Below are 12694 nucleotides of genomic sequence, written 5' to 3'. Positions count from 1 at the left end.
GGGAAGCCAGCCACCAGTAGTGGTCAGTGGGGCAGGGGCATTTACCTGAGCCCTGTCACCGGTATTTCTGCAGCTTACCAGGAGGGAAAGAGGCAATGAGGTAGGTTATCATGGTGCAAATGCACTGACGGGAGCAGCAGACTGGCTCTGCCAGTGCGCTTGCACTGAGCCCACCTCTCTACCGCATCACCTCTCCCTGCTGGGACACTGGTGATGGGAGGTCAGGCCCCTGTCCCCCCGATTGCTACTGCCAGACACTCACCACTGTAGATGACTCCTTGACAAATGTTAAGTTTATATAATATGGCCAACAGCTGCAGCAACTTATGAGTTGCTACAAAATATTTTACAGGGCTTGAAGCTGAAGTGGTAGCCTATTTGCAGAGAGAAATTGTCACTATACTCTGCCATGTTTCTGCTGTTAGCCTTTTTGCTTTTAAAATCACATGTTATTTGCAAAAATCAATCAACAATGGGCTGAAAGAAATGTGTGTCAAATTTAAGCATAGTTTAAAGCAACAGAACATAATTCCATAAAACCTTCTTACTTTATGTGGCCTATAGTATCCATCAATACATATGTCACAGTTTATTCCAGTGGTGTGCTGAGTACAGTTTATACACACTCCACCTCCTTTCAATTGGCCATGTATGTTTAGACTTCTTTTTTGATCTGCCACTCTCTGATCATAATAACAATCTTCTGCTTTGTTATGACAGTTGCATCCTAAAAATCAATAAAGAAATTCACTTCCCAGTTTTGTGTTATAAAACATAGTTAAACAAATAAACAGAATAGTAAAACAAACCATTCTGAACACATCCTGTACTAATATAGCAATACTATCTGGCTTCTCACTGTGCATGTAGCTGTTAACATATACAGAGCAGGCATTTTTAACTGTGTTGTGTAGTTCACACTGATCCAACAGTATCACCATTTATTAGAATACATTACTAATAATATTCTGGCTCTCTTTTCTTCTTCTTTCCAAACACCTCTCAGTTATGAATAGATAAGGCATAAAGAAAAAGATGCTGCTAATTTTCTTCTGATATTCTGCATTTTAAAACACAACACGTCCTGCAGAGTTTCCAATTTCCTGCAAGGTAACATATATAATAAATGTAGCCTGGAGCATATTTCTGAAACACGGGCTGAAGATATTAAATAGTCAGATTATTCTTGCTAAAGTTAATGCTGTACTGCAAGGATGGGAACCCTTTTTAAGCCCGAGGGCCACATTCCCTCATGTGTAACCTTCAATGGGCCACATTCCAGTGGTGGGCATGGCCAAAATAGATGTGGCCAAGCAGACACCACTCTTCATCCTCCATCCAGGAAGCAAGAGATATTATCACAGTTCAAGGTCACATGCCAGCCAGGGTTAAATCACTAGTGGAGGGGGGAAAGCAGGGCCAGTGAGGGGTGTGGCCTGGGATGGTGACATAGCCTAGATAAAGTCCAGAGGGCTACATACAGAGAGACTTGAAGGGCCAGATTCCATCCCCAGACCTAAGTTTTCCCAACCCTGCTGTACAGGTAAGCATCAAAACAAGCACTGAATAAAATTATTAACAACATGCACAGTTCAAAACCATCGAGTTTCCCCAAACACTTCTGTGAAGAGAAACAGTATATGCAAGCACAGTCAGAAAACAAGGTAATCCCTCACACATCTAGTTGTGTGTGCACAATGGGGTGAGCATCATGTGCTTATTAGGAATCACTAAATCAAAGACACTGAGAACAATTACAATTTTATAAAAATGTACTGTTTAAAAGCTAGTGCTGCTCACAATCACACAAGGTTAAAAGTAGTAGGGGGACCGACAGCCTGGTAGTTTATGACTCAGAATAATAATGGCGGGTCTGCAAACTTCATTTCCTAGTTTGCAAGCCTAGTCAAGACCTAACATCCTAGTCATGCTAATATTAGAAATACCAATACATAGTAGGGGGAAAAAATCAGACAGTTTTACCCACTTGGCCATTCCATAGGCTCCAGTGGTGGCTGGATTACATATCTAATCAAAATAAAGGCAAATACATATAGGACTGTCATTTTAGTGCTACATACTCTCACATTTGTTGCCAGCAGAAATGGTTCCTGGTCTCCACGGGGCCTGATGGTAGCCAGGGCAACACTCATTACAGCTCTCACCGCAAGTGTTGTGTTCACACTGGCACTGTAGTTTCTAAATGAAAGCAAATTATATAACACAGCTCTATTACCTAATGCCTTGGAATCAAACTATCTGGTCACCTGAGATTTTAAAATACCAGAACTATTTTTTAAACATTTAGGACAGATTATACGTTTGCATAGGACCTTGCTATAATATAAAAATCTATGTGGGAAGAGCAACAGGAATTTAATCAATGCATAGGCAGCAACACATAGTTCAGGGAGACTGCTCACAAACAGATCAACGAGTGAAAAGTGGTAGAGGGAGAGAGAGAAGGTGAGAGAAGGGGGGGAACTTATTTTAAAATAAAAAGAATATTTCAAAACAGAGAGAAGTGAGAGTTGCTGGTAGATGACTGATGGACAGTTGTAAGTCCCAGTTCTATAACATACAAGTATGAATTCCAGTATCAGTGCAGCTCTGCATTGTAAACGATTTCAGGAGGGTACTTCTGATTCTCCCTTTCCCTTACTACTAGTTTATTTAAGGGGCAATCCAAACCCCTGGCCAGCAGCAGCAGGGCTTAATGACCCACTGTTCTTTCTAGATGGGAGAAGACTGGAGGTCAAATTTTATTAATGTTTATACAAGACTGTATGTGTGTAATATTTACACATTCCTTCTGCTTGTTTAACACACATCTCTGTGGTTGTGTAAGAAAGCTTCTCTGTATGTGTCTGTGTGTGTGTGTGTGTGTCTGTGTGTCTGTGTCTGTGTGTAAGAATGAGCAAGAAAGATTTGCAAAATAGCAAGAGTTTTGATAGGGTGTACATATCCTGAAACAAATTTTCTTAATTCCTACTCAGTCTTAAAAGGACTCGCGGGATGTATAGCCCTAATAATCCTGTAACCCTTACTTGGGCGCTCAAAGAAACACTTGTGCCAGTGAGGATGCACTGCCTTAAAATGAGGATGCACTGCCTGTACCATTATGCAAATACTAATAAACATGTTTCCAAAACAGCTCAAAGAGCTGGAGGTGAAGGCGGATGACCCAGGCATTTATTATTTCACTAAATATCAAGCAACCAATTAACCAGAACTAAGAGCTGTTTCAGCAACATTTGAGCAGTATTCAGAAATGTGTGCTCTCGAAACTTACTTTTTTTTGAGGGGGGACAACATAAACAGACATACCTTTGTGACTTTATCCAAAGGACAACTTCGAGCATGGCCATAACAAATGCACATTCCTCCAACAGAGATGTCCTTTACTGAATAGTAATACTAAATAAAGCAGAGTTGTATTTATAAAGTTAGTTTTCTTATATTTGAAACACGTAAGGCCAATATTCCATTTTTAAAAATGAATCTTGCAATTTAGATAAAATTTATACTAATGATGACTTATTCATGGAAACCTATATAAACAGGTTTCTCTCTCTCTCTCTCACACACACACACACACCAGCACAATTACATTTATCACCCTCTGAGTCATAGATCAGATTTCCTCTACTTGCCAACATTACAATTCTTATGTTATATTCCATAATCTACTACAAGTAAAATCTGCATGGATACGGATCATTCAAAGTGTGAAGCATAAATTATACATTCAACTCAAAACTAATTTTGACCTCAGATATACAAAGAAGGTATACAAATAAATTTTTGAAAAACTGACTCATCTGTGAGAATACTAAAAAGATCAATTTGGTCTAGAGGCTTTTTCTAAGAGTAGATAATATTAATTTTAGCTATTGTCAGAGCTAAAGTTAAACTAATAATTAGGTAGAATTGCTTAGCAAATGTAGTACTGACATAACTTGATTCTCTCAGGGATGAGGCAAACGATGTGTTTAAATGTAGATTTATCTCATCTGTCAAGCTGTGTTGAAGTTGTATGTGTTACATTGGTTACAGTCTTCAAATAATAACAGTTTTCATGTACAAATAATACCAATACCTACAACTAATTTAATATGTATCATGCAATCTCTAGCATAAAGGAAACAGGAAAGCACGTATAAAACATTAACATGCAGCTGGAGTCTCATTTATCCTGAAATGGGCTTCAATCCTTCATCAAGACAGAGGGTGATATCCAACTAATTCATATCCAGAGTAGACCCACTTGAATTAATTACGTTCATTGGGTTGTATTCAATGTAGCACTAAGCAGATTGTTCCATTAGCGCAAGGACTTTCCTTGTACAGCGGAATGATATCCCCCTCTCCTCCCCTTGCGTAACCCCTAAATCTGTTCTGGTGTTTTCACCAACCCTCCAGAGCAGGTTTGGGAACAGCATGAGGCATGTGTGGGAGGAGAGAGTGGAGTTCCACTGTACTAGTACAATTCTTTAGTTGAATGCCACCTACTGATTTCAGTGGGTCTGCTTTGAGTATGACTAACATTAGATACCACTCAAAAATATCCCATACCCCATTTATGTAATAGGTTAAAAGAATCAAAACAGCATTATCATCTTACCCTTCTGGTAACAATAGGATCAACATCTTTAGGATCATGGTGGCTAAGGGTCATAAGGTCAGCATTAAGTGTTCTTATGCGTTGCAATTGAAGACGGATGTACCGCGCAGAAGTAAACTCCAGTAATGTTGGTGAAGGATCATCAGCACTAGGTCTACCATTGATCAATGATGTATGGATCTTATGAGAGAGAGAGTAACTTCATTATGAACCTGTTATTTATAGTCATGTTAAAAAATTTAAATATCTTCAGGGGGAAAGTTTAAAATTGGCCCAAACATAGACATCACCAGAGCAAAACAATACAAACTGGGCCACTTTGCAAAATAGTTAACAGACTCAAAACACTGTTGTGCTGTCCCTGCTCATTGCTGCATCCTTAAGCAGAATTAGCTTCTTTATGACTCGCATGTTGCAGAAATCTCTTTCCAGCCCTGAGGTGAAATGCTGACAGTGCATTTTTGAATGGGTTTCTGCAGCCCAAGCGTGAGGACAAGAGGGGAGGAAAGTAACCCTGCAGCTAGAACTCTGTGGCAGGGATGCAAAATGAAAGAAGGGTGGGGTTACTTCCCCTCCAAATTGTATGAACTTTCATACAACCCTTTAATACTAGTTTTGATTCTCATGGACTATATCATATAACCAAATAAAAGTGTTATAGGAACACTTTTTATTTCCTAGGAAAACATTTTCCCTTAAGTCTGTTTTTAAAATGAAATTGTAGAAACCTGTATCAGCAAGAATGTCCATTCAACTTCTGTTTTCCCAGGAGTGTCCCATGTGGGGAGGCGGGCAGGGCTGCTCTCTCAACACTGGCATCACTGCAGCTTGCCTGGATGTAGTGAGCGGGAGCACCAGATTGGCTCTGTCAGTGCGCCCGAAGCTTGCCACTGCCCTCCTTGCCCCATCACCATCCAGGTAAGCTACAACAATCTCTGTATCGAGAGAGCAGCTCCGTGGCTCCACTCTATCACACATATCATTACTATTTTTCTCTCCCACATTAACAACATTCACATGTGACACAAAAGCAGCAGAGAGATCCAAGCTAGTATATCCTGTGAAAATGTTTACTTTGAAGTTAGTTATGGTCTATTGAAATAGTTATGGTCTACTGAAATATTGAAGTAAGTTTATTTAGAATTGGATTCAAGCAATATACAATATTCTGCAATCTTAGGCTTTAATCAGTAGATTTCACCCTCTTCAGGTCAGGAGATAAGGGTCATGCATTGGCTAGGTTAAACATCCTGCAATCTGAACGAAAGTACCCAAATTGATTTCAAACTGTGCTTGTGACATGAATGTTGTTTTAAACATTCCATTAAAAATCACATGATTGAGTTGCTTCTATAAGCTTCTATAATCAAATTTAGCCTAAAGTGTTAATGTAATATTAAAAAATGTAACATTGATAGCATTTAAGTCCCAAGCACTTTCAGTACTCTGACAGCTTTCAGTCTAAAAAGAATTTGGCATTCTTCTCTTAGTAGCTATTTTTATAAGATCAGAGCTCTATGTGCCATATAAAGACAGACATTCATAGTAAACAAGCCACAGATCTTAGACCCCCATTTTCTTATGATGCTGGGCTAGCTCTCTGATCTATACTACAGAACCACTATGAATACAGCTGCGTAAAAGAATGAACAATCAACTGTTGACCTGCACAATCTTTTAATTATGCCCTCTCCTTGAAACAAAGCCAAGGCCTGTTTTAGAGCTCACACTGAACAAAGCAACTCAGACAGCAGTTTTAATTTTATGATCCTGTATCAGGTGGTCCTTAAGAAAAACATTATAAAAAAAGAGGAAAAAACTCAAGAGCCCAGACTTAACTAGGCTATCAGAAATTCTTAGCAATTTGCCACTGTGGTTGTGTTAAGAGGTACAGTTTTATAAACTGCAGTATCAAAGGTAAGAGTTAGTTCCTAAATGAGCCTATTTAGATGCTACTTCCCCTCTGGGATTCTTCCTAGGGTGAGATCAACTGTGAGCCTTCTCAAATGTAAACAGCCTCTCCCCCAACAAGTAACAAGTAAAGAATTAATTGGGAAGATTCTGATCCTCAGAAACAAACCCTCCTACAACTGCGTATAATTCCAGATAAATCTAGGTGGAGTGGAGAAGAGACCACCATCTGAAAAGGTCAGCTAACATCAAACTTAACAAAAGAGCACAGTGTTTTTGCTACCTCCATGCCCCAGGCATCTGCATGTGCACACACACACACACACACACACACACACACACACACTTACCTCTCCATGTTCAAGCGGGACTAGCCTAGAATAATAGGAAGTGCAGATCACTTCATCATCTCTCTTATATGTAGGAGGCCCAAGTCTTGGTGTGACGTTGTATCTCGTTAGGCACTCTGTGTCACTAATTGCATAGTACTGCCAGGGCCTGAAGTCAGTACCGTCCACAGAACGTTCCAAAATCCAGTTTCCAGGTCGGGGAGCATTAGCAGCTTTGATGATGACATACGCAACTTGAAAGACCTATAAGAAATGTAAGGGGAAATGCAAGACTTAACCCTAACCTATGAAATATGTTTTTTCTGAATAATTCAAAAACCAGGTTTCATATGTTTAACAACATCAAAGATTAATTTTTAATGATCTCGTTTACAAGAGAAAAGCTTTAGATCACATTTCATAACCTATTGTTAAAATGAAAACCACCCCAACTTCAAATGCTACTTTACACAAGAGTCTATAGTAGTTCTTGACACAAGAGTTAACAAAGTTCAAACCAATACCAATTTCAAACTCAAAGTTCATACTTTTCATTAAAATGGTACATCTTTAAGGATAAGGGACACAACAGAAAGTCAGAATTTCATTAAAACAGGACATAATATACATGCAAAACGTCTTGACATGCATAGCGTGATATGGAATGTTGCACAATAAAAGAGCCCTCAAGAACTCCTTGTGATTTTCTACTAGCCTGAGGAAAGCATGCTAAAATGTCTCCTTCAGGTTGAATGTACAGAAACAAGAATCTTGATGTTCCAAAAAATTATGAAGATTTAGATTTTTAAAAATGCACTTAGGGCAAGAAACATTCAGTTTCATCATTTAAATCACCAAAAAATCCCCTTCTAAGTACTGTAGGAGAACTCAATATAATTACTAGAAAAACTAGTTCTTACAGCCAGGTTTTAACCACAAAAACAAATGAGATTCATACAAATATTCTTTAAGTGCTGGAAGTCATTTCCAGGCTGCAACCCGTCCTTATCAAAGAAGTTATTCATGTGAATTTAAGACAGCTATGGGTCCTGTTAGAATATCTGAAACCCATATTATTATAATTATAGTTTTTTGCAGCAGAAGTCACCACGGTATCCTCCTGGACCATCTGGAGAGGCTGGGCATAGGGGGCACTGTAATGCAGTGGTTCCGTTCCTTCCTCTCTGATAGGTACCAGAAGGTGGCACTGGTGGATGAGGTTTCGGACCCATGGCCTCTCATTTGTGGGGTACCACAGGGTTCCATCCTCTCCCCGATGCTGTTTAACATCTATATAAAGCCGCTGGGAGCTATCATCAGGAGATGTGGGCTGCAATGTCATCAGACACGCAGCTCTATCTCTCGTTCAAGTCTTCACCGGGGTTGGCTGTAGAAACCCTGTCCAAGTGCCTGGAGTCGGTGAGTGGCTGGATGGGAAGGAATAAGCTGAAGCAGAACCCTGACAAAACCAAGGTACTGTTTGTGGGAGATAAGAGAAGGTTGGGGGATGTTAACTTGGTGCTTAATGGGATACAACTGCCCCTGAAAGACCAGGTCCACAGCCTGGGGGTCATTCTTGACTCCCAGCTGTCCATGGAGGCTCAGGTCTCGGCTGTGAGCCGGGCGGCGTTGTATCAACTCCATCTGATACGAAGGCTGCACCCCTACTTTCCAAACCATCTACTCCCATTGGTAGTACATGCCCTGGTCTCCTCTCACCTAGACTACTGTAATGAGCTCTACGTGGGGTTACCCTTGAAAACAGTCCGGAAGCTGCAACTGGTACAGAATGCGGCGGCTCGCCTGATTAAGGGTAGCCGCCGGCGAGACCACATTACTCCAGTGCTGAAGGAGTTGCACTGCTGCTTTCTGGGCCCAATTCAAGGTGTTGGTTTTGACCTTTAAAACCCTTTATGGTTTTGGCCCAGTCTATCTGAAAGAGCGCCTCCAGCTTCATCAGCGATGCCACCCAACAAGATCAGCCTCAAAAGGCCTTCTCTCCATCCCACCAGTTAAAACAGCTAGACTGGTGAGAACTAGGGAGAGGGCTTTTTCAAACGTGGCACCCACTCTATGGAATTCCCTCCCAAATGACATCCACCATGCCCCCCCCATGATGAGCTTCCGCCGGACCCTGAAAACCTGGCTCTTCAGGCAGGCCTTTGGGGTGGGTTAGATTTTAGTGTTATTGTTGAAATTTTAAGGCTCTAATGTGAACTATATGTTTTTATGTTGTGCGTCGCCCAGAGTGGCTGGACAACCAGCCAGATGGGCGACTAATAAATTTAATAAATAAATAAATAATGAATATGGGATTATCAATGTACTAACGTAGGGTGATATCCCAATTGTGGCATCCTCCTTATGCCACAGGCTTCCACTTGTACAAACGGTACTTACCTTTCCTGCCCTCCCCACTGCAGTCCCCCTTCAAGTACACCCAAAATCTGCTTCAGAGGGTGTGGGGGCTACAAGGAAGGGGAACAAGGGGAAACCCACTGCATACACTGGGATGACACTGGATCTCACCCTTAGAGTACACAACTGCTCATCATATACTCTGATGTGAAATGAAGGTGCCATAGACAAATGACAAACAGAAGATGACAGTCAAATACGTGTGCACTGCCACAGTGACCTAGATCCACCCCTTGCTCTGGTGCAGCAGTAGCTGGAGAAATGTTATTTATTTATTTAAAATACTACTACACAATCACAATAAGTGAGGATAAATGTAAAAGAATCCCCCACCCCCCCAAAAGGCAAATATGAAAACTTTGCAATGAGGCTTAGGCATGTATTCTGCTTTGCAGGAGCTAAAGACCAGGGACTCATGAAGAATTTACTGTATTGTTAACATACAGTACAATGTTATACATGTCTACCCAGAAGTAAGTCTGTCTCTCATGGGAAAAGCTTCACTATGAATACAATCTACTTTTGTGTTATGCCACACCATTTTGGCAGCCGTTTTGTGTTACACCATGTCCCCATGAGATCCATTTTGTGACTGGTGCCTCCAGCCCTCTTTCAAAATTTGAAATGTGCCTTCTGGTCCAAAAAGATTGGTGACCACTGGTGTAAAGAATGCAACAGGAGATCAACCCAAATGTTTCTAGATGAAAAAATGTATTAATTGTGAATCCGATTTTTAAGCCCAGAGCTACTTCAAAATCTATATATCCAACTACTTCAACAACTTTCCTTTTTAAAATGTACCACAAACTGCATTATCCAACTACAGTTTTCAGCAAAAATTACTAAAGAAGATTGAGTGACTGAATTTTACAAAGGACAGACACAGAAGTCTGAGGTTTAAGTTGCTTTCCTGTGCATATTTCTATTTTTAGTCCCGTTCACATAGATTTTTTTCTATCATTTGCTGTCACTTTAATACAAAATACTGATATGCAAAAAACATCAAAATAAGCAAACATGATTTTTCAATACTATTTCACCCATTTAAAAAAGACTATCTAAGCATAGCGGTTTCCAAACATTTTTTCCTCACCACCTGAAAATTGCTGATGGTCTTGGTGGGCCACAATGATTTTTCTGCCTGTTGTAGCAATTGTAATGCACTGTGCTAGATGCTGCATTATTTTAATAGTATTTTACTGCTTCTTTTATTTCTTATATTGTATTACAATAATTCAAACTGTAACAGAATTCAAATTGTAATACAATAAAATACAATATAAAAAATAAAAGCAGCACTGAAAATACTATTAAAAATAAATATGAATATTTAATACAGACATGTCTTGGATCACCTGAAGCTCACAGACCACTAGTGGTCCATGTTTCGGACCCCCTGATCTAGCTCATATAAATTACTATCTGTATGCATCAACCACAAGATTTAGTTTGGACCCCAATTCAGCACTTCAGAAAACAGCCTGCCTAGGTCCAAGGTACTTTGTAGATGGCCAGTTCAGCTCAGGACCCAGCTGAGTCTGCTTCATTTCTCACCTCATTCATTATTTTTAAATCAAAAAATGACCATACATTTTTTCCTTTTGACAGAAAAGATAAAATCTGCAGACATACTTGCCCTTCCAGAGTTAGTAAAGCCTACCGAACTATAAGTACAAATAGGTTGAGGGTTTTTTGTGCTGGATACCTTTAAAGTTTGGGTTGTTTTTTTAAAAAAGGAACTTATATAATTTCTTTATATTGGGGCAGAAGCAGAAGAAATTTGTAGGCAAAGTAATCCTTTCAAAGGCATGAATTCCACCAAGATTCACAAGGATAGCAGCAGTGGTTTTCCCACAAGGACAGCTATTGCTGTTTTTAACTGGGTAAAAAATGAATCACTTAAAAGAGCAATCCAACATGGAGAAGATCAACAGGAGAGCTTCAGCTATGGGGCAGTATACAAATGCAATAAATAAATTAACAAACGGGAGAGGGCCACCACATTCTACCTCCATTCAGGAGTCCTTGGGAGATAAGCATGCAAGCTGCACACAGCACACAGGAGGAAAAGAAATGAATGTTTCCTCCCACCACCCTTTCTCACAGTGTAGCATCTGCTTGGACTTGGGGCTGCTTGGACTTGGGGCTGCAGGACAGAGGCAAATGGGGCTAGGATGCACCATAAGTCCTCCACCCCTTGGTTCCACCTCTGACAACTCTCCCCAGAACACCCTATTTTTGGACTTGCACCAGCCTCAGCTACACCAGCCTTAGCTGTGATGGCCAAATCTCGGCTGTGCTCAAGTGGGGCCAAAGTTCCCAGGCTGCACCCAGATGACAGATTCCTGCCAACACAGTGTAGCCGCACTCCTCCACAGCTATGCTGCATCCTGAATACCCTTGGCCCAACATAACTACCAGGAGAATTTCGCCCTTAATGTCCCCTTGCATTTATGGGTAAGTGTTTACTGAAAACTGCAGACGTGACAGAAGTGCCCCAGGTAAGAAAAGTGCCAAAATACATACAAAAAGGTCCAGGAGCCTTTGAACTATGGACCTTTAAAGCTGATTTTTTAATGGGAAGAATAAATAGAGATTCATTCTGGTTACAATAATTTTTTCTGATTATAAGCTTGACCTGTCAGTCACAATGGAGCTATTCTTCCATCCTTTTCAAACTCTTTAGCCCAACCTAGTGTTATGGCATTATGGTAAGCTTAGAGACATAACTTTCATTTTCAATAGATGCTTGTCTCAATCACCATGGCACTCTGAAGTGCTTTAGCGCCCTCCTGCTTCACCTCATGCAATCTCAGAGTCTTCCACACCTCTGACAAACCAAAAACCTCTCCCATTTTGGGATTTGTCCAAATCTTATGCATGCCCCTATAAATGTCATTTCAAGTAGTGAAGTTTGGTTAACTTTACCCTTCATTAAGTAGTGCTAGTGTAAGAAAGACTAACAGCCGTTTTGAAGTCAAAACAACCAGCCTTCACAGTCCCCCAAAGAAGCCCTTTCTTTACTTCTCCCTGCCATACTTTCTACCAACTTTGATAATGCCACACTCTAAAGATACATACTTTCATACAGCTGTTACTTACCTGTCTTAGATCCAGAGTTATGGTTACCCAATGGTATTCTCTTCCATTCTGAATGCTAGGACTCTGCCACCAGTTATTAGTACCATCTATAGCATTTGAGATAGGATGTTGTTCTAAAGTAAACAAACACAAATAAAGCTCAAATTGTCCCATTTTTTCCCCTTTTGCTGTCTTCAGTCATCATACTGAATAGCTTGTTCTCTTGCTAGTAAACTGCACAGGTCATACTACTAACCCATTTTGGTATGCTTGTTGAAAACCATTTTTTTAAGCTGGTTTTCCCTCATTGCTCGTTGAAAATGTGATTCTA

The 12694-nt window shown here is 40.3% G+C and overlaps 1 protein-coding gene across 1 annotated transcript in view; it reads right to left on the bottom strand.

The window, feature by feature from the left end:
* Positions 1-12694, bottom strand: part of LAMA1 (laminin subunit alpha 1) — a 141469-nt gene that overhangs the window by 109929 nt on the left and 18846 nt on the right. Inside the window, exons 3-8 of the mRNA XM_061595855.1 lie at positions 12385-12497; positions 6886-7128; positions 4625-4804; positions 3328-3417; positions 2082-2199; positions 549-727 (exon numbers count right to left, since the gene is read on the bottom strand). Of these exons, the coding sequence (XP_061451839.1) occupies positions 549-727; positions 2082-2199; positions 3328-3417; positions 4625-4804; positions 6886-7128; positions 12385-12497 (923 nt within the window). The remainder of the gene's footprint in view (positions 1-548; positions 728-2081; positions 2200-3327; positions 3418-4624; positions 4805-6885; positions 7129-12384; positions 12498-12694) is intronic.

Source organism: Rhineura floridana, chromosome 1 (assembly GCF_030035675.1).
Source record: "Rhineura floridana isolate rRhiFlo1 chromosome 1, rRhiFlo1.hap2, whole genome shotgun sequence".
In the NCBI taxonomy this organism is placed as follows: domain Eukaryota; kingdom Metazoa; phylum Chordata; class Lepidosauria; order Squamata; family Rhineuridae; genus Rhineura; species Rhineura floridana.
The sequence above is the reverse complement of the archived record's forward strand: the minus strand, read 5'-3'. Positions and strand labels throughout refer to the sequence as shown.